Source organism: Aquarana catesbeiana, linkage group LG02 (assembly GCF_042186555.1).
Source record: "Aquarana catesbeiana isolate 2022-GZ linkage group LG02, ASM4218655v1, whole genome shotgun sequence".
Taxonomy (NCBI): Eukaryota; Metazoa; Chordata; class Amphibia; order Anura; family Ranidae; genus Aquarana; species Aquarana catesbeiana.
Window position 1 is genome coordinate 381314817 of NC_133325.1, and position 23296 is coordinate 381338112.

At 43.8% G+C, this 23296-nt stretch overlaps 1 protein-coding gene across 1 annotated transcript in view; it reads left to right on the top strand.

The window, feature by feature from the left end:
* Positions 1 to 23296, top strand: part of LOC141128076 (multidrug and toxin extrusion protein 2-like) — a 270507-nt gene that overhangs the window by 40158 nt on the left and 207053 nt on the right. Inside the window, exon 3 of the mRNA XM_073615141.1 lies at positions 12220 to 12288. Within this exon, the coding sequence (XP_073471242.1) occupies positions 12220 to 12288 (69 nt within the window). The remainder of the gene's footprint in view (positions 1 to 12219; positions 12289 to 23296) is intronic.

Here is a 23296-nt window from a genome sequence, read left to right on the forward strand (position 1 = left end):
CAGTACTGCTGATGGCTATATATAACCCAACAGCCAATCGCTGTATCTATAAGCATACAATAATAACAATGGCTTAGATAGAAACAGTAAGGGCACATAAATAGTCTGAAGCAGCAAGGGCCTAATAATGACCTAGAGCTAAGTACTTACGTTTAAAGTTTCAATATCACAGCATACCCCTGGGAGACAGCAATCCACTGCACACAGGGCTTGCGGCAGCTAAGAGGTATTTATACTCTAGATCTGACATGTACCTTGGAGGTGAGCCTGACGTGCAGAGGGAGACCTCTCATATGGCTCTGGTTCCGGGATCACTGGAGTGGGAACAGTGACCCTCGGAGCACAGCAGAGTAGGAGAGCCTGCAGGGTCCGCTTGACTGAAGATGAAGTCAACTTGGCAGAGACAGGAACAGGCTTGATTGCTGCAGATGCAGGAATGCTGAGAAGTAGCAGGCAGGTGCGCACAGATGCAGGACTGTAGGCAGGTGCGCACAGATGCAGGACTTGTAGGCAGATGCACACGGATGCAGGAATTGTAGGCAGATGCACGCGGATGCAGGAATTGTAGGCAGATGCACACTGATGCAGGACTTGTAGGCAGATGCACACGGATGCAGGACTGCAGACAGAAGCAGGATCAGACAAGCCAGGTCACAGCAGAGGATCAATCAGACAGAAGCAGCAGGCAGAGAATGGTCAAGCCCAAGCAGAATCGGCAACAGAAGATCAAACAAACAGGAACACAGAGCAGATCAAAGGCAAGCCATGGGATCAGGACTGGAGACAGCAGCAAGGTCAGGAGAACCTGGGTAACACTGGAGCAGATGCGGGTTCAGGATCAGGTACAGGATGAGCTGCAGATCAGACAGCAAGGATGCATTCTGAAGAGGCCCCTTTTAAGGATCACTGGGCGCCAAAGCTGTGTTAGTGTGCGCGCGTCCGCGTTCTGCGCACGCGCATGTGCATTGGCGCGCGTCTATTCACTGCTGAATGCCTATGGACTGGAACACGTCCCAATGGACCCGTGCACCCACGGCCAGTTGCAGAACAATGCGCAGTACGTCCATGACATTGCCCCCCCTTAAAGGCAACCTCCGGGTGCCCAAACCAAACTCTTTTCTGGGGGGTGACTGTGAAAAAACGCCCGGATCAATCTTGGAGCGTGAACATCGTGCTGAGGTTCCCGCGAGTTCTCTTCTGGGTCATACCCCTTCCATTTGATGAGGTACTGTAGTTGATTACCCCTTCTTCTGCAATCAAGGATAGCCTCCACCTCAAATTCCTGGTCCCCGTCAATAATAACGGGTTCTGGAGGGCTGGAACCCCTGTCCGGAAAGGGGTCTGGTATCGAGGGCTTAGGAAAACTGGGTGAACCTTGAGTGAGCCTGGTAAGGTAAGTTCATAGGAAACTTCGTTTTCTTTTCACTGGAAAAGGGCCAATGAATTTAGGTGCCAGTTTTTTGAGGGACAGGCCATTTTGAGGTTGGTAGTTGACAACCATACTTGGTCACCTGGCTGGAGAGATAATTCACCTCTTCTTTTCCGGTCGTAAGTTTTCCTGCTGGTTGCTTGTGCCTTGACTATAGTTTCTTGCAGAAGTTTGTTGTTTTGTTTCAAGAAGTCAACAGTAGACTGTACCGCTGGGACCGGAGACTCCATAATTAGCAAAAAACAGGGACTGGCCTGTAACAGAATGGCTGGTGTTGTTAAAAGCGAACTCCGCTAGGGGTAAGAGTCCTACCCAATCGTCTTGAACAAATGTGGTGAAGCACCGGATATATTGCTCGAGGGTCTGGTTTGTCCTCTCGGTCTGGCCGTTAGTCTGCGGGTGGTAAGCAGAAGACATAGATAGATCAATCTTCAAGACTTTACATAATGCTCTCCAGAAACGAGAAGTGAACTGGACTCCCCTGTCTGATACTATGTTTGTTGGAATTCCGTGTAACCGGACAATTTCCCTGATGAAAACCCGGGCAGTCTCCATAGCGGAGGGTGTGTTTTTCAATGGTATAAAGTGGGCCATCTTCGACAAACGATCAACGACTACAAAGATAGCCCTGCATTCTTCAGACAGGGGTAGTTCTACTATGAAGTCCATAGCAATCATGCTCCATGGATGGTCAGGGATTGGTAGCGGTCTGAGAAGCCATCAAGACTTAGTTCTAGTGGACTTGTTCTGAATACAGACAGTACAAGACTTGACATACTCTTTGCAGTGTTTCTCAAGGTTCGGCCACCAGAACATGCGCTGAATCAGCTCCAGAGTCTTGTGGACCCCAAAATGGCCAGCCAAAGGATTATCATGGCAAGGACTGAGTACCCTTGTCTGGAAAGTCTCTGGTACAAAAATTGTATTGCCTTTCCAAAGTAACCCATCCCTGGGCAACAGGGTGACTCCTGGAGGACTGGATATTCCCGCTGAGGCTTGTCTTAGGCTGGGCATCAAATCAGACTGAAGGAGAAGAAAGTTGTTGTGGGATAAGATGGTATCAGGAACTGAAGTTTCTTTAGGATCATCGAACATACAGGAGAGGGCATCTGGTTTGACGTTTTTTGACCCTGGCCGGTAGGTGATATGGAACAAGAATCTGGAGAAAAATAGCACCCATTGTGCTTGATGTGGCTTCAGGCGCTTGGCAGTTATTAAATATTTCAGATTCTTGTGATCGGTATATATGAGTAAGGGGTGTGCTGCCCCTTCCAGCAGGTACCTCCACTCTTCGAGCGCAGTCTTGATAGCCAGGAGTTCCCGATCACCCACATCATAGTTTCTCTCAGCAGGAGAAAGTTTACGGGAGAAAAAGGGTATGGGATGCATCAAATCCTTCAGACCCTGGCGCTGGGAAATGACTGCTCCTACTGCCACTTCTGAGGCGTCCACCTCGAGTAGATAAGGTAGGGAAGGATCCGGATGACTCAAGATGGGGGCAGAGGTAAAAAGTCCTTTCAAGGTGGTAAAGGCCTTCTGGGCCTCGGAATTCCAATGGAACCGGACATTTTGCTTAGTCAGCTGTGTGATTGGGGAAATTATGTTGGAGAACCCCTTGATGAACCTGCGGTAAAAGTTTGCTAATCCAACAAACCCCTGTACCCCTTTCCTGTCTGATGGTGCAGGCCACTCCAGGACAGCTGTGACTTTCTGCGGATCCATCTTGAACCCCTCAGTGGAGATCCCCAGACCCAGGAACTGAATAGTCTGCCGCTCTAATTCACATTTTTCAGGTTTAGCATATAGTCCATGTTGGCGGAGTCGGCAGAGTACAGTCTTAACGTGCTTTCAGTGCTGATCTAGGGATGAGGAGAAAATCTAGATATCATCCAGATAGATGATCACAAAAATGTCTAGGCAGTCTCTGAAAATATTATTCACAAAGTGCTGAAAGGTCACAGGGGCGTTACACAGGCCGAAGGGCATCACTAAGTACTCATAGTGATAGATGTATGAGATAAATCCGCGCAATGGATTAGGTATTTTGTTATGGGTGTGGCTGCTGCCTCTACAGATACAATACCACCTAGGTGGAATGTATTAGAAAATGGTAAAAAAAAGCAGGAGTAGTATGGCGCTGCCCTTATGGAGATAAAACAGATTTTTTTCTTTGTAGTGAACAATAACTCTATGTGTTACCGTATCCATAATTCCTAAAGTATTGCTTTTAAAGATGGTTATTATAAACCTGTGTGTGCCAAAAAAATTGAGTATTTTTATATTCAAATCTGTGACTGGTGCTGGATTCTTGCTAATAAAAGTAAAATAGCAACATAAGGTGCTTCAATTAATCAACAAAAGTGCATTATGCTAAATCAATAAAGTGACCAGTGCTAAATCATACAAATTCATACAAAATTGTGCAAGATGTATAAGATAAATCCGCGCAATGAATTAGGTATTTTGTTATGGGTGTGGCTGCTGCCTCTACAGATACAATACCACCTAGGTGGAATGTATTAGAAAAAAAAAAAGCAGGAGTAGTATGGCGCTGCCCTTATGGAGATAAAACGGATTTTTTCTTTGTAGTGAACAGTAACTCTATTGCCCCGTACACACGGTCGGACTTTGTTCGGACATTCCGACAACAAAATCCTAGGATTTTTTCCGATGGATGTTGGCTCAAACTTGTCTTGCATACACACGGTCACACAAAGTTGTCGGAAAATCCGATCGTTCTGAACGCAGTGACGTAAAACACGTACGTCAGGACTATAAACAGGGCAGTGGCCAATAGCTTTCATCTCTTTATTTATTCTGAGCATGCGTGGCACTTTGTCCATCGGATTAGTGTACACACGATCGGAATTTCCGACAACGGATTTTGTTGTCGGACAATTTTATATCCTGCTCTCAAAGTTTGTGTGTCAGAAAATCCGATGGAAAATGTCCGATGGAGCCCACACACGGTCGGAATTTCCGACAACGCGCTCCGATCGGACATTTTCCATCGGAAAATCCGACCGTGTGTACGGGGCATATGTGTTACCTAGTATCCATAATTCCTAAAGTATTCCTTTTAAAGATGATTGTTTATAAACCTGTGTGTGCCAAAAAATTGAGTGTTTTTATATTAATCTGTGACTGGTGCTGGACTCTTACTAATAAAAGTGAAATAGCAACATAAGGTGCTTCAATTAATCGACAGAAGTGCATTGTGCTAAATTAATAAAGTGACCAGTGCTAAATCATACAAATTCATACAAAATTGTGCAAATTATCCATCATAAATAGTGACTGATGTGCTATAACCAGTATTAATTGGATAGGAAAAGTTCCGTTTGTGAGAAAAAAGTTCTTTTTGGAGTGTTTTGAGGTGTTCAATCTTTGAGGATCAAATATCTGTAGGAAAACTTCTTATCCAGGTGCTGGTTCTTTAATTAGTGCCTTGTCTGCATGCTCTGACAATGCTTGCACTCACCGGATTTTTCTTTCCCCTGCAGGGGTATAGGCGGTCACAGTGTCTGCCACTGTGTAGCAATCAAGGATGTCCCCCAAACTTTACTTGCATGTTATGGTGTGATATTTACATGTAAAGGAAAGAAGGGATACCCATCGTGTAAAACCATAAGAGAACTTTTATTAAAGCTTAATAAATATATGTACTCGCATTTCAAATGAAAAAACGAGCATAAGAAAAAGATATCGAATTCCCTTTGTTAGAGGTGCTGCAAGGCGTCTGTAGCCTGCCCTACACGCGTTTCATCGTCAGCCTTCTACTGGGGCGTTCATCTTGCTGCACCTCCTGAGTTTAAATAGTGTGGCCCATAATAGGTGCAATTACTAATGAATCGGCGGCCATTTTTGCTAAGGTTTTGAGGACCGAAGCCTAATGGAATTGTCCATTGAGTTGTTATTGCTGCCATTTTGTTGGGGATATTGTGGACCGAAGCCTAATGGAATTGTCCATTGAATTCTTATGGCGGCCATTTTGTTGGGGATATTATGGACCGAAGCCCAGGTAGCGCGCATGCGCTTTGATGTTAATGAGGGAACATGAGGTCCGCGCTGTCAGCAAAGAACGTCACCGTTAACCCTTGGCCGCATTCTTTCTTTCCCTACTTCCTATTGGAATCTAAGCCGATACTGGTTACTGGTTACAGCACATACTGGTTACAGCACATCAGTCACTATTTATGATGGATAATTTGCACAATTTTGTATGAATTTGTATGATTTAGCACTGGTCACTTTATTGATTTAGCACAATGCACTTCTGTTGATTAATTGAAGCACCTTATGTTGCTATTTCACTTTTATTAGTAAGAATCCAGCACCAGTCACAGATTAATATAAAAACACTCAATTTTTTGGCACACACAGGTTTATAAACAATCATCTTTAAAAGGAATACTTTAGGAATTATGGATACTAGGTAACACATAGAGTTACTGTTTACTACAAAGAAAAAATCCGTTTTATCTCAATAAGGGCACCGCCATACTACTCCTGCTTTTTTTTTTTTTTTTTTTTTCTAATACATTCCACCTAGGTGGTATTGTATCTGTAGAGGCAGCAGCCACACCCATAACAAAACACCTAATTCATTGCGCGGATTTATCTTATACATCTTGCACAATTTTGTATGAATTTGTATGATTTAGCACTGGTCACTTTATTGATTTAGCATAATGCACTTTTGTTGATTAATTGAAGCACCTTATGTTGCTATTTTACTTTTATTAGCAAGAATCCAGCACCAGTCACAGATTTGAATATAAAAATACTCAATTTTTTTGGCACACACAGGTTTATAATAACCATCTTTAAAAGCAATACTTTAGGAATTATGGATACTAGGTAACACATAGAGTTATTGTTCACTACAAAGAAAAAATCTGTTTTATCTCCATAAGGGCAGCACCATACTACTCCTGCTTTTTTACCATTTTGCTTTTTTACCATTTTAAGTACTCATAGTGGCCGAATCTAGTACGGAAAGCAGTCTTCCACTCATCCCCTGCACAAATTCGCACCAAGTTGTAGGCTCCACGCAGGTCTAGCTTGGTGAAAACAGCTGTGGTACGTAGTCTTTGGAGGAGCTCAGGTACCAGAGGCAAAGGATACCGGCTCATTACCGTAACTTTATTCAACTCCCGGGAGTCTACACAGGGTCGTAAGGTATGATCTTTCTTTTCAACCAAAAGATTCCTGCTGCTGCCGGAGAGGTAGATGGTCTGATAAATCCTCTTTTCAGGTTCTCATCCACATATTCCATCAGTACCTCCAACTCCTGCTCAGACAAAGGAAAGATTCGTCTGAAGGGAATCTCTGCCCCGGGCAGTAACTCAATCGGACAGTCATAGGAGCGGTGTGGAGGGAGAGTCTCAGCCCCCCGTTTACTGAAAACGTCCTGAAACTCATGGTATGGTTCAGGCACTAATGAACGTTCCTCCGGGTCGGGTTCCATACATAACAGGGGGCCAGAAGCTCTGGGAGGAGTGGGCAGGCAATGTTCCAGGCAGTAGAGAGATTGGAACTTGATACTCCAGGAACCCCAGTCAATTTGTGGGTTATGGGCCTGAAGCCAAGGTAGTCCTAGAATGACTGGGAATAGTGGGGACGCAATTGCATCCAAACTCAACAGTTCCTTGTGGTCAGTGGCAGAGATCACGGGTAAAGGAGGGGTCTGCTGGGTGACCAGACCTGACTTGATGCGGGACCCAACTGCTAGGAAAATTGAAAGTCCTTGAGCCCTGGGTTGGAGGGGGTTGAGCTGTTGACAAGCAAAGTTTAGGTCGATAAAACAACTGCAAACCCCAGAGTCAATAATTGCCTTGACCGGAACAGTCCTTCCTGGAAATTGGAATAGGGGAGAACCAGTTGTGTAGTGCTGGCAACGGGTGCGGGGTAACTGGGCGAGGATATGGATAGACATCTCCGGAGCTTTGCTGGACAGGCGTGTACATAGTGGCCGGCTTCCCCGCAGTACAGATAAAGGTTATTCTGCTGCTGGCATAACCGTTCCTCAGGGGACAGAGCAGGCCTTATTAACCCCAGCTGCTTAAGTCCAAGGGGTTCTGAAATCCGTTTGTTAGGTGCAGCATGGACTGGGGTAGCGTGGGAGGAAGCAGGACAAGTGGAAGCAGGCACTCGGGGTAGTGTCCTGGTGGAATAGGTCTGCTGGGCTGCTCTCTCTGCCTTACGCTCACGAAAGCGTTGATCCATCTGTATAGTCAGGGAAAACAAGGCTTCCAGGGAGCTAGGTATGCTGACCCGGGCAAGTTCATCTTTTAATTCTTTGGACAGGCCGAGATGGAACTGATGCCGCAGGGCTGCAGTATTCCACTGAGTATCTGCGCTCCAGCGTCTGAAGTCCATAATGTAGTCCTCGACCGCTCGGCGGCCTTGCTGGAGCGCATGAAGGGCAGCCTCTGCAGTGGAAGACCGCTGTGGATCGTCATAAAGTAAGGACATGGCGCTGAAAAAAGTTTGCAAAGAGTCCAGTACAACATGGCGACCCTCAAGCAGATGATGTTCCCAGGACTGAGGTGCTCCTTGTAACAGAGAAATAACGAACCCCACCTTGGTGGTCTCTTGGGTGAATGTCCGGGGCTGTAGAGAGAAATACAGTTCACAGGCATTGCGCAATGCCCGAAATTTATTCCGGTCCCCAGAGAACTTCTCCGGGGTAGGGACCCTTGGTTCAGGAGAACACATCATTGCTGCAGGTGTGATGAAGGTCTCTGAAGGTGACTGGTCAATAGCAGGGTTAGCGGAGGTACACAGGAGTGTCACTCGCTTTTCCAGATGCTTGTAACTGTCCCGGAGAGATTCCACCACTTGAGCAAGAGCGGAGAGGTGCTGGCATACTTCATCTGTGGGAGAGGTCCCTCTTGCAGGCTCAGGCATGGCTGTCTGATACTGACACATACCTTGGAGGTGAGCCTGATGTGCAGAGGGAGACCTCTCATACGGCTCTGGTTCCGGGATCACTGGAGTGGGAATAGTGACCCTCGGAGCACAGCGGAGTAGGAGAGCCTGCAGGGTCCGCTTGACTGAAGATGAAGTCAACTTGGCAGAGACAGGAACAGGCTTGATTGCTGTGGATGCAGGAACGCTGAGAAGTAGCAGGCATGTGCGCACAGATGCAGGACTGTAGGCAGGTGTACACAGATGCAGGACTTGTAGGCAGATGCACACGGATGCAGGACTTGTAGGCAGATGCACACGGATGCAGGAATTGTAGGCAGATGCACACGGATGCAGGACTTGTAGGCAGATGCATACAGATGCAGGACTTGTAGGCAGATGCATACAGATGCAGGACTGCAGACAGAAGCTGGATCAGACAAGCCAGGTCACAGCAGTGGATCAATCAGACAGAAGCAGCAGGCAGAGAATGGTCAAGCCCAGGCAGAATGGGCAACAGGAGATCAAACAAACAGGAACACAGAGCAGGTCAAAGGCAAGCCAAGGGGTCAGGACTGGAGACGGCAGCGAGGTCAGGAGAAGCCGGGTAACGCTGGAGCAGATGCGGGTTCAGGATTGGGTACAGGATGAGCTGCAGATCAGACAGCAAGGATGCATTCTGAAGAGGCCCCTTTTAAAGATCACTGGGCGCCAAAGCTGTGTTAGTGTGCGCGCGTCCGCATTCTGCGCACGCGCATGCGCATTGGCGCACGTCTATTCACTGCTGAATGCCTATGGACTGGAACACGTCCCAGTGGACCCGTGCACCCCGCGGCCAGTTGCAGAACCATGTGCAGTACGTCCATGACAAGATCAGCCACAGCTGATCGTTAGCCAGGGCATCATGTGATCTGCTAGAAGGATTGTGGGAATTGTAGGATATCAGCTCTCATACTCTCTGCGCTTGTGCAGAGAGGTCTATACAGAGAGAAGGACATTACATCTAGGGGGAGAAATCCGAGCGGTGCAGCATCCAGGCGGAGGAAACCTCACACATGTGTCGGCCACATTAGAGTATAACAACTGCATTCTGGGCAATGTAGGAACTGCTGTGTCTATCAGTTTTAGGCTAAATCCGATAGTTGATGGACTACAAATGTCAGAAAAAGTACGCAGTGCCACCACTGTCTGGGAGTTACATGTTTCTGAAAGACTCTGTGTTAACATTGCTGCCCAGGCCCCAATTACGATAGATAAAAATTATGCATACAAATGCTAAAGAGAAAATTCTTATTATTCTTATCGAAATGCCACCCTGATCGTGCATGTGCAGACAGACCACATATTAATGCATTCGGCTTAAGATGTTTCGTGACCACCACTCATAAGTGGATAGCCCATGATAAATCATAAAAACAGAGACATAGATGCATCCGACAAAATTACATAAACAGTATGCTGAAAATATATAAACACTGTTAATCTGAAATCATGCATGAATTCTCCAGCAAGTCATATTTACTAACGGTCGGATACCGATTCTATATATATAGTACTGTATATGCATATACATCAACTATCTCCATTGAGATAATCTAGTAAGCCTTGCGAATGGTACAGATAAAAATTCAATTTCTATTCCTGTGTTACCCTATCTTAAAGAACAAGGAGGGGAAGGGGAATGGGGATAAGGGAAGCAATTTAGGAAGGCAGAAGAATGAACTCAGAAACAGACAAATCGCATGGTATATTAATGAACTGAATCTATTCAAGTCAAAGGTGTAGTGATGTTTAAATTTGCTGCTCTGGACAGTGTTTATGCCGACCCTCGTGGGGGCGATTTTGATAAGAGTACTCCAACGTGAAACACAATGGATACATAAATTACAAGCCACGGTCTACCCAGGCTTAAATTATATGATAAGTTTCAAATCCTCTCTCTAATAGATTCAGTTCATTAATATACCATGCGATTTGTTTGTTTCTGAGTTCATTCTTCTGCCCTCCTAAATTGCTTCCCTTACCCCCATTCCCCTTCCGCTTCCCCTCCTTGTTCTTTGAGATAGGGTAACACAGGAATAGAAATTGAATTTTTATCTGTACCATTCGCAAGGCTCACTAGATTATCTCAATGGAGATAGTTGATGTATATGCATATACAGTGCATATACAGTACTATATATATAGAATCGGTAACCGACCGTTAGTAAATATGACTTGCTGGAGAATTCATGCATGATTTCAGATTAACGGTGTTTATATATTTTCAGCATACTGTTTATGTAATTTTGTCGGATGCATCTATGTCTCTGTTTTTATGATTTATCATGGGCTATCCACTTATGAGTGGTGGTCACGAAACATCTTAAGCCGAATGCATTAATATGTGGTCTCTCTGCACATGCACGATCAGGGAGGCATATCAATAAGAATTTTCTCTTTAGCATTTGCATGCATAATTTGTATCTATTGTAATTGGGGCCTGGGCAGCAATGTTAACACAGAGTCTTTCAGAAACCTGTAACTCCCAGACAGTGGTGGCACTGTGTACTTTTACTGACATTTGTAGTCCATCAACTATCGGATTTAGCCTAAAACCGATAGACACAGCAGTTCCTACAATGCCCAGAATGCAGTTGTTATATTCCAATATGGCAGGCGCATGTGTGAGGTTTCCTCCGCCTGGATGCTGCACTGCTCAAATTTCTCCCCCTAGATGTAATGTCCTTCTCTCTGTACAGACCTCTCTGCACAGGCGCAGAGAGTATGAGAGCTGATATCCTACAATTCCCACAATCCTTCTAGCAGATCACATGATGCCCTGGCTAACGATCAGCTGTGGCTGATCTAGAGTATAAACACCTCTCAGCTGCCGTAAGCCCTGTGTGCAGTGGATTGCTGTCTCCCAGGGGCATGCTGTGATAGTGTAACTTTAAACGTAAGTACTTAGCTCTAGGTCATTATTAGGCCCTTGCTGTTTCTATCTAAGCCAATGTTATTATTGTATGCTTATAGATACAGCGATTGGCTGTTGGGCTATATATAGCCATCAGCAGTACTGGAATTCAAATCCAGGATTCACTGTGGGATACTCCTTGATGGCCCTCCTCTCTCTGATGGTCATTCCCAAAATAAGGAATACTATTTACATGCCCCTGTTCATACATTCAGCGATACCTAATATAGTAAGTCCTAGATTTTTTTTTTTTTTTTTAAAAGCCTATATAGACTCTCTGTGCTGACATTGGTTGTATGTGCTCCATTTAAAGTTTCTTTAACTTTTGAGTGAATTACCCACCGTATCGTGACTGTACAAGATTGTGCATTCCAAACAAGGTAATGGCTTGATGTTTGTCTCTGCACTCACAATTGCTTAGCGCATGATTTTTATCTTGAACAGTTTGTTTATGTGTTAGTTATGTGTGTCTAATGACATTATATCTCATTTCAGAAAGAGAAACATATTCTCTTATCTGCTTCGTCTGTGAACCTTGGCCGTGTCCTGAGGAAGCCTAGCGGCGAAACGCGTAGACATACAAGGGCTCACTGCACAATATTCATAGATGCATTTATGTTATAATCTTCATTCTTACTTTTATGTATTTGTAACCTTCAATAAATGTATATTTTTATACTGTTACTTCCTCTCCAGTGTTTCTCAGCCTAAAAAGCCCGCCCCCCTGGTAATACGTAGTACTACCTATATTTTTTTGTCTTCACACATCTGAGAAGGTGGAAGAAAAATGCATTATATTATTACGCAATAAGAATGTATGTATTTTGTAAGAACCGTGTTGTATTTGTGCAATCACTTTTTACAGCTCCTCTACATTGTACAGTGTATGTCTCAATTGTTCACTACTTTATCTCTTTTACAGGTTATAAATATAACTGGCATATCATTTGGATATGGAATGAGTGCTGGATGCGATACATTGATGTCACAGGTATTTTGTTAAATGCTTTTTTTTCCCTTTTATATCTTTTATGCATATAAATTCTGTGACATTTAGTTGGATATACTGTACATATTAGAATACGATGGTTACCTTGTCCTGTCTGTTCATTAATTTCTTCATCTGCCTGGCATTTCATCAGGGCCATATTTATGCACTCTGCCGCCCAAGGTCCATCTGAATATGGATGAGCTGAACACCTTCCTGTTTGGTTTCAGCAGAACATGCGAACAGGCAAAAAATTTGGCAGAACACGTGAATACCATTAGAGTCTATGGGACACGAACATGAATAATCAAAAGTGCTAATTTTAAAGGCTTATATGCAAGTTATTGTAAAAAAAAGTGTTTGGGGACCCGGGTCCAGCCCCAGGGGACATGGATCAATGCAAATTTTTTTTTTTTTTAAATAGCCGTTTTATTTCGGAGCAGTGATTTTTTTTTTTTTTTTTTTTTTATGCTTAAAGTGAAACAATAAAAATGAAATATTCCTTTAAATATCGTGCCTGGGGGGTGTCTATAATACGCCTGTAAAGTGGCACATGTTTCCCGTGTTTACAACAGTACCACAGCAAAATGACAATTCTAAAGGAAAAATTGTCATCTAAAACTGATCACGGCTGTAATGAATTATCGAGTCTCGGCAATATAGTTAAAGGGGGCTTCCAGATTCCGATAAGCCCCCTGCCCGCAGACTCCCACAACCACTGGGCAAGGGTTGTGGGGATGAGGCCCTTGTCCCCATCAACATGGGGACAAGGTGCTTTCGGGGGCTACCCCAAAGCACCCTCCCCCTGTTGAGGGCATGTGGCCTGGTACGGTTCAGGAGGGGGGGGCGCTCTCTTGTCCCCCCTCTTTTCCTGCAGCCTGCCAGGTTGCGTGCTCGGATAAGGGTCTGGTATGGATTTTGGGGGGACCCCTACGCTTTTTTTTTTTTTTAAATTTGGTGCAGGGTTCCCTTAATTTCCATATCAGACCTGAAGGGCCTGGTATGGATTTTAGGGGGGCCCCTACGCCATTTTTTTAAATTTTTATTCTGGGTTCCGCTTTAATAGTCATACCAGACCCAAAGGGCCTGGTAATGGAGGGGGGGGATCCCATGCTCTTTTTTTCAATTATCTGTATCTATATTGCCGAGACCCGACAATTCATTGCAGCCACGATCAGTTTTAAATGACAAATTTTCCTTTAGAAATTTCATTTTGCTGTGGTACTGTTCTAAACGCGAGAAAAATGCACCATTTTACCAGCATAGTATAGACACCCCCCAGGTATGATATTTAAAGAAATATTTAATTTTCATTGTTTCACTTTAAGCATTAAAAAAAAATCACTGCTCCCGAAAAAACGGCCATTTAAAAAAAAAAAAAAATTTGCATTGATACATGTCCCCTGGGGCAGGGCCCGGGTCCCCAAACACTTTTTATGACAATAACGTGCATATAAGCCTTTAAAACGAGCACTTTTGATTTTTCATGTTAGTGTCCCATAGACTTTAGACCCGCATACACACGGGCGGACTTTTCGACAGGACTGGTCAAACGGACTTTCCAACGGACTTTTTAACGAACGGACTTGCCTACACACGATCACACCAAAGTCCGACGGATTCGTACGTGATGACGTACACCGGACTAAAATAAGGAAGTTGGTAGCCAATAGCTGCCCTAGCGTCAGTTTTTGTCAGTCGGACTAGCATACAGACGAGCGGATTTCTGGGTCCGGCTGAGTTACGACATAAAGATTTACAGCATGTTCCAAATCTAAAGTCCGTCAGATTTTCGACTGGAAAAGTCCGCTGAAGGTCCGATGAAGCCCACACAATCGGATTGTCCGCCGGACTCAGTCCGTCGGAGCAGTCTGGTCGAAAAGTCCGACCGTGTGTACGCTGCATAACGGAGTTCCAGCAGCTTTCGAATTTGCCGCTAACACCGCATATTGTTCGCTGTTAGGCGAACACCCGATGTTCGAGTCCAACTTAGGTTTGACTCGAACATCGGGCTCATCCCTACATCTGAATTAAGACACTCTTGTGCATAAGCTTCACACTTTGGGGGAAATTTTTTAAAAAAAGCTCTGCTTAAACTGGTGCAGTTGGCCCTAGCAAACAATCAGCTTCTATCTTTCATTTTTTCCCACAGCTTAGAAAATGAACACTTTTAAAAGTCGATTGGCTTCTCTAGGCAATTTGTCTCAGACACTTATTAATTTCTCTCTTTTGTCATGTGCTTTTTTTTATATGCAAAATCTGTAATTTGATATACAGACTACCAAACATGAGAGAGTGATGGTTTAATGTAAAGTGAAATATAAAGGGCCTTAGGACTTCTCTCATCTCCTTGTCTAGTCCTATTCGTCATTTATTCGTATTTAATATGCTGCATGCATGATTGTATAGTTATTAATAGGGCTGTTGCTGATTAAAATTAATTGATCGACTAATTTCTATTAATTATAACGCACATACAGATCCAACTACCTTTAGCTGATTTAGCACTGGACATAGCGGGGCATGGCTAGGACATCACACGTCATAAATTCAGCCTTACCGTGCCCATAATCTCACCCTTACCGTGCTCATAATCTCACCCTTACCATGCCCATAATCGCAGTCTCACTGTGCCCATAATGCTGTCTCACCGTGCCCATAATCGCAGCCTGCTGTGCCCATAATGCAGTCTCACCATGCCCATAATCACAGCCTCACTGTAGTCAGTGCCTGTGCCTGGATTACACAGTCTGCGTGCATCTTGCGCTGTGTGTCTCGGAGCTGAGTGTGAAAACTTTGGCTGCACTGTGAGAAAAGTCCCGCCCTCCTCCTAGATCAGCTCGTGTGATAGACAGGACACTGTGTCTATCACACGAGCTGATCTAGGCAGAGGGCAGGACTTTTCTCACAGCACGGCCAAAGTTTTCACACTCAGCTCAGAGACACACAGCGGGAGATACCCACAGACTGTGTATGACATATAGTGGAGGAGGAGGGAGCAGAGCGCAGTGCTGCGCTGCAGCCACAGCTTGTCCCAAAGTGGCCCCAGGGCAGGTAGCCTACCGATCAAAAAAATTTTGATCAATCAAAAAATTAACTATTAATTGAGGAATTAATTGTTAATTTCTGCAGCCCTAGTTATTAACCTATTTATTATGTTACATGTTTAAAACATAGTTCATATATGTGTTTTGTGTCTCTTTGTTCAAAATTTTCAATAAGAATGTAAGGTACACTATAATAAAAGTTCAGTGAGAAATATAAAGCAGAACTTTAGGCAATCAGCTGAATGCATATCTGCACTTTGTGTTACCTGCCAGTATAATTCTTTTTAGTTATTTGTATGACTTTACATCCCTCCATTACACGTTTTAGTCAGGCAGACCATTATTTCAAGGTGTAGTAATTGCAGCTTCCTGTCTCACATCACAGCCTCCAGTCTGTTCATCGAACACCTAATCAGCATTATAACCAATGAGCTGGCAAGTGACCTTGGAATCTATAACACTGAACTAGGAAATTGTGGTGTCACTCTGAAATCAGTTCACAGATTTGTATTTCAGCTGTCCAATTAGCTTTTCTGGTACCTTCATGGGACATACAAATGGTGGTTGGTGCCATGCTCCTCCAACCCACAAGATCAAATATAACTGTAAAAAAGTTTAACTACCCTCACTATTTCTTTTTTGGCATCAATACGAAATAATCTTTATTACTCTGGCCCCTTACTTTTACTTGGTATTGGTCAAATAAATACACTCAGGTTCACACCCTCCAGAGTAATGCCATGCTGCCTAATGTGTCTTGGAGCGTGAATCTTTATGTAGCGATACCCCCGAAGGAGCTGCTTAAGTTTGTTCAGCCCATTACTCTACCTCTCAACCCTAATAGCAGCCTCAGTCCCCTCTGGCAAACCTGGCAATAGTGTAAGTGCAATGACCAATAAGAAAAAACGTATGCTCTCAATCCTATATTCAAGCTGCTTTCAGAGAATTCCAAACCTGAGAATGTCCTCAAGAGCAGAGGCACATTTTAATAGTAAATAAAGCACAATATGACACTTCAAATTAGATTGGTTACCTTTAATCATATTGGCTCTATTAGTCCAGGCAGGAGAACAGAGGAATGACTCCCTTTGGGTCAGGCCTCTCTCCACTGTCCCCTGACACCACAGGCCTAACTTTACACACCTATTCAAGTCAGCAAGTAATGGCTTAACTTTATCGATAAACTGTCCCACACACCCAATGCATATACAGAGCCCTAAATATATGTGTGTGCGGATCCATATGGTCTAACAGCTTCAGCCCTTTTTGAAGCAAAGATAAGGTTTGGTGTCTTCAGCTAGCCACTTTTGTTGGTGCAATTTAAATCCTGGGTAGCAGGGCCAAACAACACAACTTGCCCAGATTATCAAGTGAAACAGACAGGGTTTTGTTCAAGGTGAGAGGACAATGGTGTCTGTATACATTGTCCCAGAAATGGGTAGCCTTATCCTTTTATTCCTGTGGTACTACAAGTGTCAGCAAGATGACTACCAGCAACAACTTCTGTATACAGTGTTCAAATAACTCCTTCTGTAGTGCAGTGTCTCTGTTCTCTGCAGATGGGCAAAATGCCCTCTCACCACATCCTGCGATCAACAAACGTCCTGGAACAGGCAGGCTTTTATGGCGACCCCACCAGTCCCCTCATGCTGGAACGGTTCACCATTGGTGGAGATGCGCCTCTATTCACCTGGGATCCCCCTCTCAGGCTGGAGGTTCCGACTGGCTGCGGAGGCCGGAATCACGCAGAGAGATCACCTGAGAGAGACAGTACCTCTCTCTCAGGTCTGGTTTCTTTACTCTTTACCTCATGGCTGACTGACTTTTACCTCAGGACAAAAAACTGAGTCTTTTACTTTCCTGTCAACAAAGCCTGCTGGGATTTGTATCTCTCCCTGTATACCAATCTATGGGGCTGTTTTGTGTGGGAACTGCATGTCCCATAATCCATTACAGCTCTCTCTGCAGTTCAGTACAGTCTCTCCCATTGGCTGTTGTAAGTGTGCCTTTAATTGGTTTTCTTCTTCTGACCAATAGGGGCACAAGAGAGGCTGCTGAATGCACAGCTCTGTGTGTGTCAGTGCACAATACATTCAGTAATACATACAGTCAGTGAAAACGGGAAGAAGGAGGGGGGGGTGAACAATCCCCCTTTCTCAGGCTGGAAAGCTTGTGTACATTGTTCCGGCCAGCTTGGCAGGATCGCGGGTTATAGAGTGAGACACCCGCTACATTTATCTGACCATTTTTTCTTTCATTGGTTTTATTAGGATTTGTCACAAAAAGATAGTACAGAGAGGTAATAAGACATTGATGTGTTTTGCTCTAAAACATGTCAAATTATGAGTACAAACTGAAATAGAACTTTCAATATAATACAGGTCCTGTGTAAATTTGGGCAGATAAAATGATATTAGAGCCAGCCGAGTGGTGAGGATATTGTACCTTCCCCACAACACCCAACTGGGAGCAAACTATGTTGTAGGGCTGTAGACAATACTATCCACCTTGTTTTGCTAGTCATAGAGTTTTATTGCATTTATCTGGAGTACAAAACAGTGTTCGTTACTAAAAAAGTAATGTTTAACTAAGATGCTTTTTGTCAACAACATTTTTAGATAAATACCATATTGCATGAACCAGTTCAGTAAGCACTAATCAAAGATCTGTAGGACCGTAGGAAAAAAGAATTACCAGGGTCCGAAACCAGCAATCCCTGAGTAAGTAGTAATAACAGTAGACAGTCAACCAAACTAACGTAACGTGTATGGTAAGTGAATGCCATAAAAACGTGAGTTCTGAGTCTGTTGGCATAAATGATTCTCAATGTCTTAGGGCCAAGGTCCTATTGCAGTACTATTTTTTAGAAATAGGAAAGTACTAGGGGAAAAAAAAAAGCTTTGCAGAAAAAAGAGGTAGAGGAGAGAGTAGAAAGAGGTCGCCAACCACTCAGACAGTCACCCCATATGCTTAAGATATGGTAATTCCTGGAATCAAAGGTATACCCATATAGTGCGCCTACGGTTCCCAGATTGCTGCAAAATTTTTGACTGAGTCTAGTAAGGTGCTTACCATTCTCTCCTGTGCCATTAGCCAAGAGATTTTCCTCTTGGCTGCCAAGCTTGAAACTCTAGGTTGTTTCCATGCCCTAGCTATGGATAATTTGGCTCCCAGGAAAAAAAAAAATAGCATCTGCGTATGCCTGGGTACTTTTGGAATGGGGAAGCTAAGAAGAGCTGAGGCTGGGCACTTGGGAACCACCCTACCAGTGACTTTACGAATTAGGTAAAAAAATCTTGTTCCAGAAACCCCTAATTTTCAGGCATTCCCACCACACATGCACCATTGAACCCAGCAAATGGCACCCTCTAAAACACAGGGGTGAGGATGAAGGGAACATGTTAGTTAACCTAGCTGGAACCAAATACCATCTTGTGAGCACCTTGAGATTTACTTCTGTTAGAGAGGATTTATAGATCCCTTTGAATGATCTGGAAGGATCTGTAGCAATCCTCCAGATTCCAGTTTTCTTGTAGATCATTCTCACATGCCAACATGTATGGGAGTTTAGCAGAATCTGTTGCCAGTGATGAGTAAATTATTGAAATAACTCCCCTTTGCCCCATGGCCTGGCCACACCATAGTTCATGTCAAATTTTGGGGGATCAGGTTCGCTTTTCCATAGTGTATGCAAGAAATGCGAGATTTGGAGGAATCTAAATTTCTCAGAAACTGGCATTTTACGTTTACTAGTGCAATGTCTAAGCGAAATTGGTCCAAGTGAGGAGAAAAAGTGGCCAGAGCGGTACATTCCCTGAATGTCCCTACATTCCCAGCTACCACCTGAAAGCCTTGATGTCAATACCTGGATTAAACTAAGGATTATGAAAAATATGAGCCAGAGGTCAGATTTCTAAGATTGTCCCAGAGAGATATAAAGTGGGGGACAGGATTGGGGGTCGATTCTTCAGGGGGCACCAAAGTAAATAGTCCAATGTGTACGTAGGAACCGCTTGTCTCTCTAAGTGCACCCAATCAGGTTTCTCTAGACGGGAGTGTACAGTTGACAATTGTGCTAATCGCTCCGCTTGGTAGTACCAAAGTAAGTTTGGGAGTCCCCATCCTCACCGGGATCTAAGGCTTAAAAGGACTCATTGCGATAAACGGTGCCGTTCTTGCCCCAAAAATTGAATTATATTACCCTGAAAGGACCGAATGTGGTCCCTTCTGATTGGAATTGGGAGAGAATGAAAAAGATATAGCAATCAAGGTAGGATCTTAACAGAGTTGACTCTACGCACCAAAGACAATTCGTGCTGCACCCAAGCTCTAAGGTCAGATTACAGTTTCTGGAAGGTAGGTGGATAATTGGCCAAGTATAATTGTTCTGACCTGAAGGTGAGATTTATCCCTAGGTATTGGATGGTCGAATCACTCCATTCAAAGTTAAATTAATTCTTCATCTGTTCCACCACCCAAGGTGGGACAGAAATATTCAATGCCAGCAATTTAGAGAGGTTCACACCTAGGCCCGAGACCCTTGAAAAGTCATCCAGCAGTTTGCAAACGTTAGGTAAAGAAGCGATCGGGAAACAAAAAGAAGCAGATCGTCTGCAAAGAGCACACATTTATGTATCTGGTGTCCACATTGTACTCCCTTAATACATGGATGCACACGGATAGCTATTGCTAGCGTTTCTATGGTCATAGCGAAAATTAAGGGAGAGAGTAGGCATCCCTGACGGGTGCCTCTAGCACTCCTAATGGGATCAGAGTAAAAGCCCAGTAGATGAACCATCCAACACGCCTTGCGAAGTGTGTTTCTTGTAATAGGACTATATCTAACTATTTTTTGAGAGTGATAGGAATGAAAAACCTTTTGGCGTTTCACTGGGGAATTCAACCCCTGCGTATTGTGGGAAACAACACACAGAGGGGGGTAAGAGCTGTCTCACAGGCAATGGAGCAAGAAGGATGGATAACCATCCAATCCACTGTCACTTACCCTTGCATATTGCAGATTCCAATTCAGAAGGCTAGACCAATTGGGCAACGGATCCCAAGAGATGCCATGCAGGAGAGGTGGCTGTTCTGTCTCAAGGAGCAGATAGCTAAACCCTCTTATCCCAATAACTGTAGATACCATATTTCTTTGATCTCAGTTTTATTAAAACAAGCCAGGTGAAACTACAAAATAACAGAAATAGACCTCAATAAGTATAATATTGCATACAATACAGCATACATTGCATAAACAACGATATACAGTACAAGATGAGATAATAAAAACTTACTTTTTAAGTTCTCTAAGGGTTGATGGCGATAGAGAAATACATGTGGTGTTTCCTGAATGTCTTCTCACAGAATGGTGGCTGTTTCACTTCCTGTGAAGATTCTACCCAGAATTCCTTGCTTGCTGACAACTTCCTTAATTACACATACATTAAAAGAAATAAACAGAGCTGCAGCAATACCAAAAAGGAATGCTAGATGGAGCCTGCACACCACATATGATTGTCTTAAGTCATTTACACATTTTGCATGTAAATTTAACACAGGTACAAATAACTAGTATAAAACATCAGCAAGACATCTGGTGGACAGAACACTCCCCGCCTGACATCAAGTGATGTCACTAACAGAGTCCTCCGCAGAAAGCAACAGAATAAGTTCGGTAACTGGTCTCAAGAATACTTTAACCTCATTCCGTTGAAAGATCTTAACCTCGACCTTACGGACACAATTATCCTTGCTTGGCAGTATTTTGGTGATCAAACCTAAAGGCCACATATTCCTTAGTGTCTGGCAATCTTTCATGAGCACAACATCACCAGGTTTAAGATTAGGCTTTTCAGTGTGCCACTTTCTCCTTACTTGTAAAGTAGATATATATTGTTCCCTCCACCGGTTCCAGAAGGTATTGGCAAGGGTTTGTATATGTCTCCATTGCCGTTTGTAAAAGTCCTTCTCACAAAACTCTCCAGCTGGAGCACCGGCAAGGCTAGTCTTTTGCGTGACATGGCAGGTGTGAGAACCACTGGATCATCAGAGTCATTTGAAATTGATGTCAAAGGTCTGGCGTTAAAGATAGCTGTAATCTCTGCCATAAATGTCACTAAACATTCGTGAGTAAGCCTTGCAGTTCCTACTTGTAGGAAGATAAAATCAAGAATTCTGCAGGCTAGGCCTATCATCCTCTCCCAAACACCTCCCATGTGAGAAGAGTGAGGTGGGTTGAAGATCCATGTGCAGTTTTGCTTTTCCAGCCTGGGTATGGTGTGTTCGAGAAGTGGTGCAAGTTCTGCTTTCCCCATTACAAACCTGTGTGGCATTGTCTTTTAGCATCTATGATTTTCAGGTAAGCTACAGCAGCAATTTGCTTTAACAGCAGCATCCGAAAACACACAAAGTCTTTGCATCTGAACGTCAGCAGATGACAGAGTAGCATATGGTCATGGAATTTTAAGGTTGGATAGAGCTGTTAGTGAGTCCTTCCACTCTAGCCATAGGTTCTTCTTGTCAGTGGGGAGAGGGTGGTCCCAATCTAGCGACTCACAGGTTAAGTCTCTCAGTAGTGCTTTACCCTGGATAGTGACAGGTGCTGCAAAGCCTAAGGGATCATACAGGCTGTTTATGGTAGACAGGACACCTCTATGGGTAAAGGGTTTTTCTTCTGGGTTTACTTGGAAAGTAAACGTGTCAGATCTTAAGTCCCAAAGCAAACCAAGGCTGCGTTGCATAGGAAGTGAGTCTGTACCTAGATATAAGTCCTTTAACTCTTTAGAATGATCTTGGACAAGAAAGGCTTCTAAAACTTCTCTACTGTTGGAAGAAATCTTATGGAGTATTAAGTTGGAACAAGCAAGCATTGCTTGCATTCTTTTGAGGTGACTGATTGCGGCTTCATTTGTGGGTAGTAATTTCAAGCAATCGTCTACATAGAAATCCTTGTCCACAAACTGTCTGACATCTGACCCATACTCTAACTCTCCCACTCTAGCAGAGTGTCTGAGACCATATATAGCAACTGCAGGAGAAGGACTGTTGCCAAATATGTGCACCCTCATGCGGTATTCTGTGATGTCTCCAGATGGGTTGTTGTCCCTGAACCAGAGAAACCTCAGAAAGTTTTGGTGTTCTTCTTTAACAAGAAAGCAATAGAACATTTGCTGTATGTCTGTCATGAATGCGACTGAATCTTTGCGAAAGCGAAGAAGTACTCCTATTAGTCTGTTAAGATCAGGGCCAGAGAGAAGGACATAATTTAGAAAGACACCTTCATGTTTGGCGCTGGAATCGAACACCACTCTAATCTGTCCTGGCTTCTTAGGGTGATAGACCCCAAATATGGGTAAATACCAACATTCCTCTGAGTCTTTGAGGTTTGGGGCTATCTCAGCATGACGATTCTAGAATATTTTCTCCATGAAGGAAAAGAAATGTTCTTTCATCTCTGGTTTCCTTTGAAGATTGTGTCTTAGGGAAGTAAGACGTTTATATGCTAGTTCCCTATTGTTAGGCAAATGTCATCTTTGTGGTCTAAAGGGAAGAGGTGCAACCCAGCTATTAGTCCCATCTTTCTCCATACTTCTTTCCATAACTTCTAGGAAGAGCCTATCCTCAATGGACATTGCTACCTGGTTATCTTCCTTTGTTCTCTGGAACACTGTGCTTCCTTCGCTTTGGTCGTTGTCATAGGTATTGCTGTCACAGAGGGGACTTAGGAAGGGGAGAGGTACAGGGTTGTTGTGTGGTAGTTCCTTTATGAGGATGTGATTTTGACAGGGTTGGAAAAGAGAAGGACGACCATTCTCGAGGGTATTAGTGAGCAGGTTATTAACAGATGCCGGTTTGTGTGCACCTCCCAGGCAAACATCACCTATAATGACCCACCCGAGATCCAGTTTTTGGGCATATGGGGCATTTTTAGGACCGTTGATCAGTTTCTTACTTTGTGGACTTGC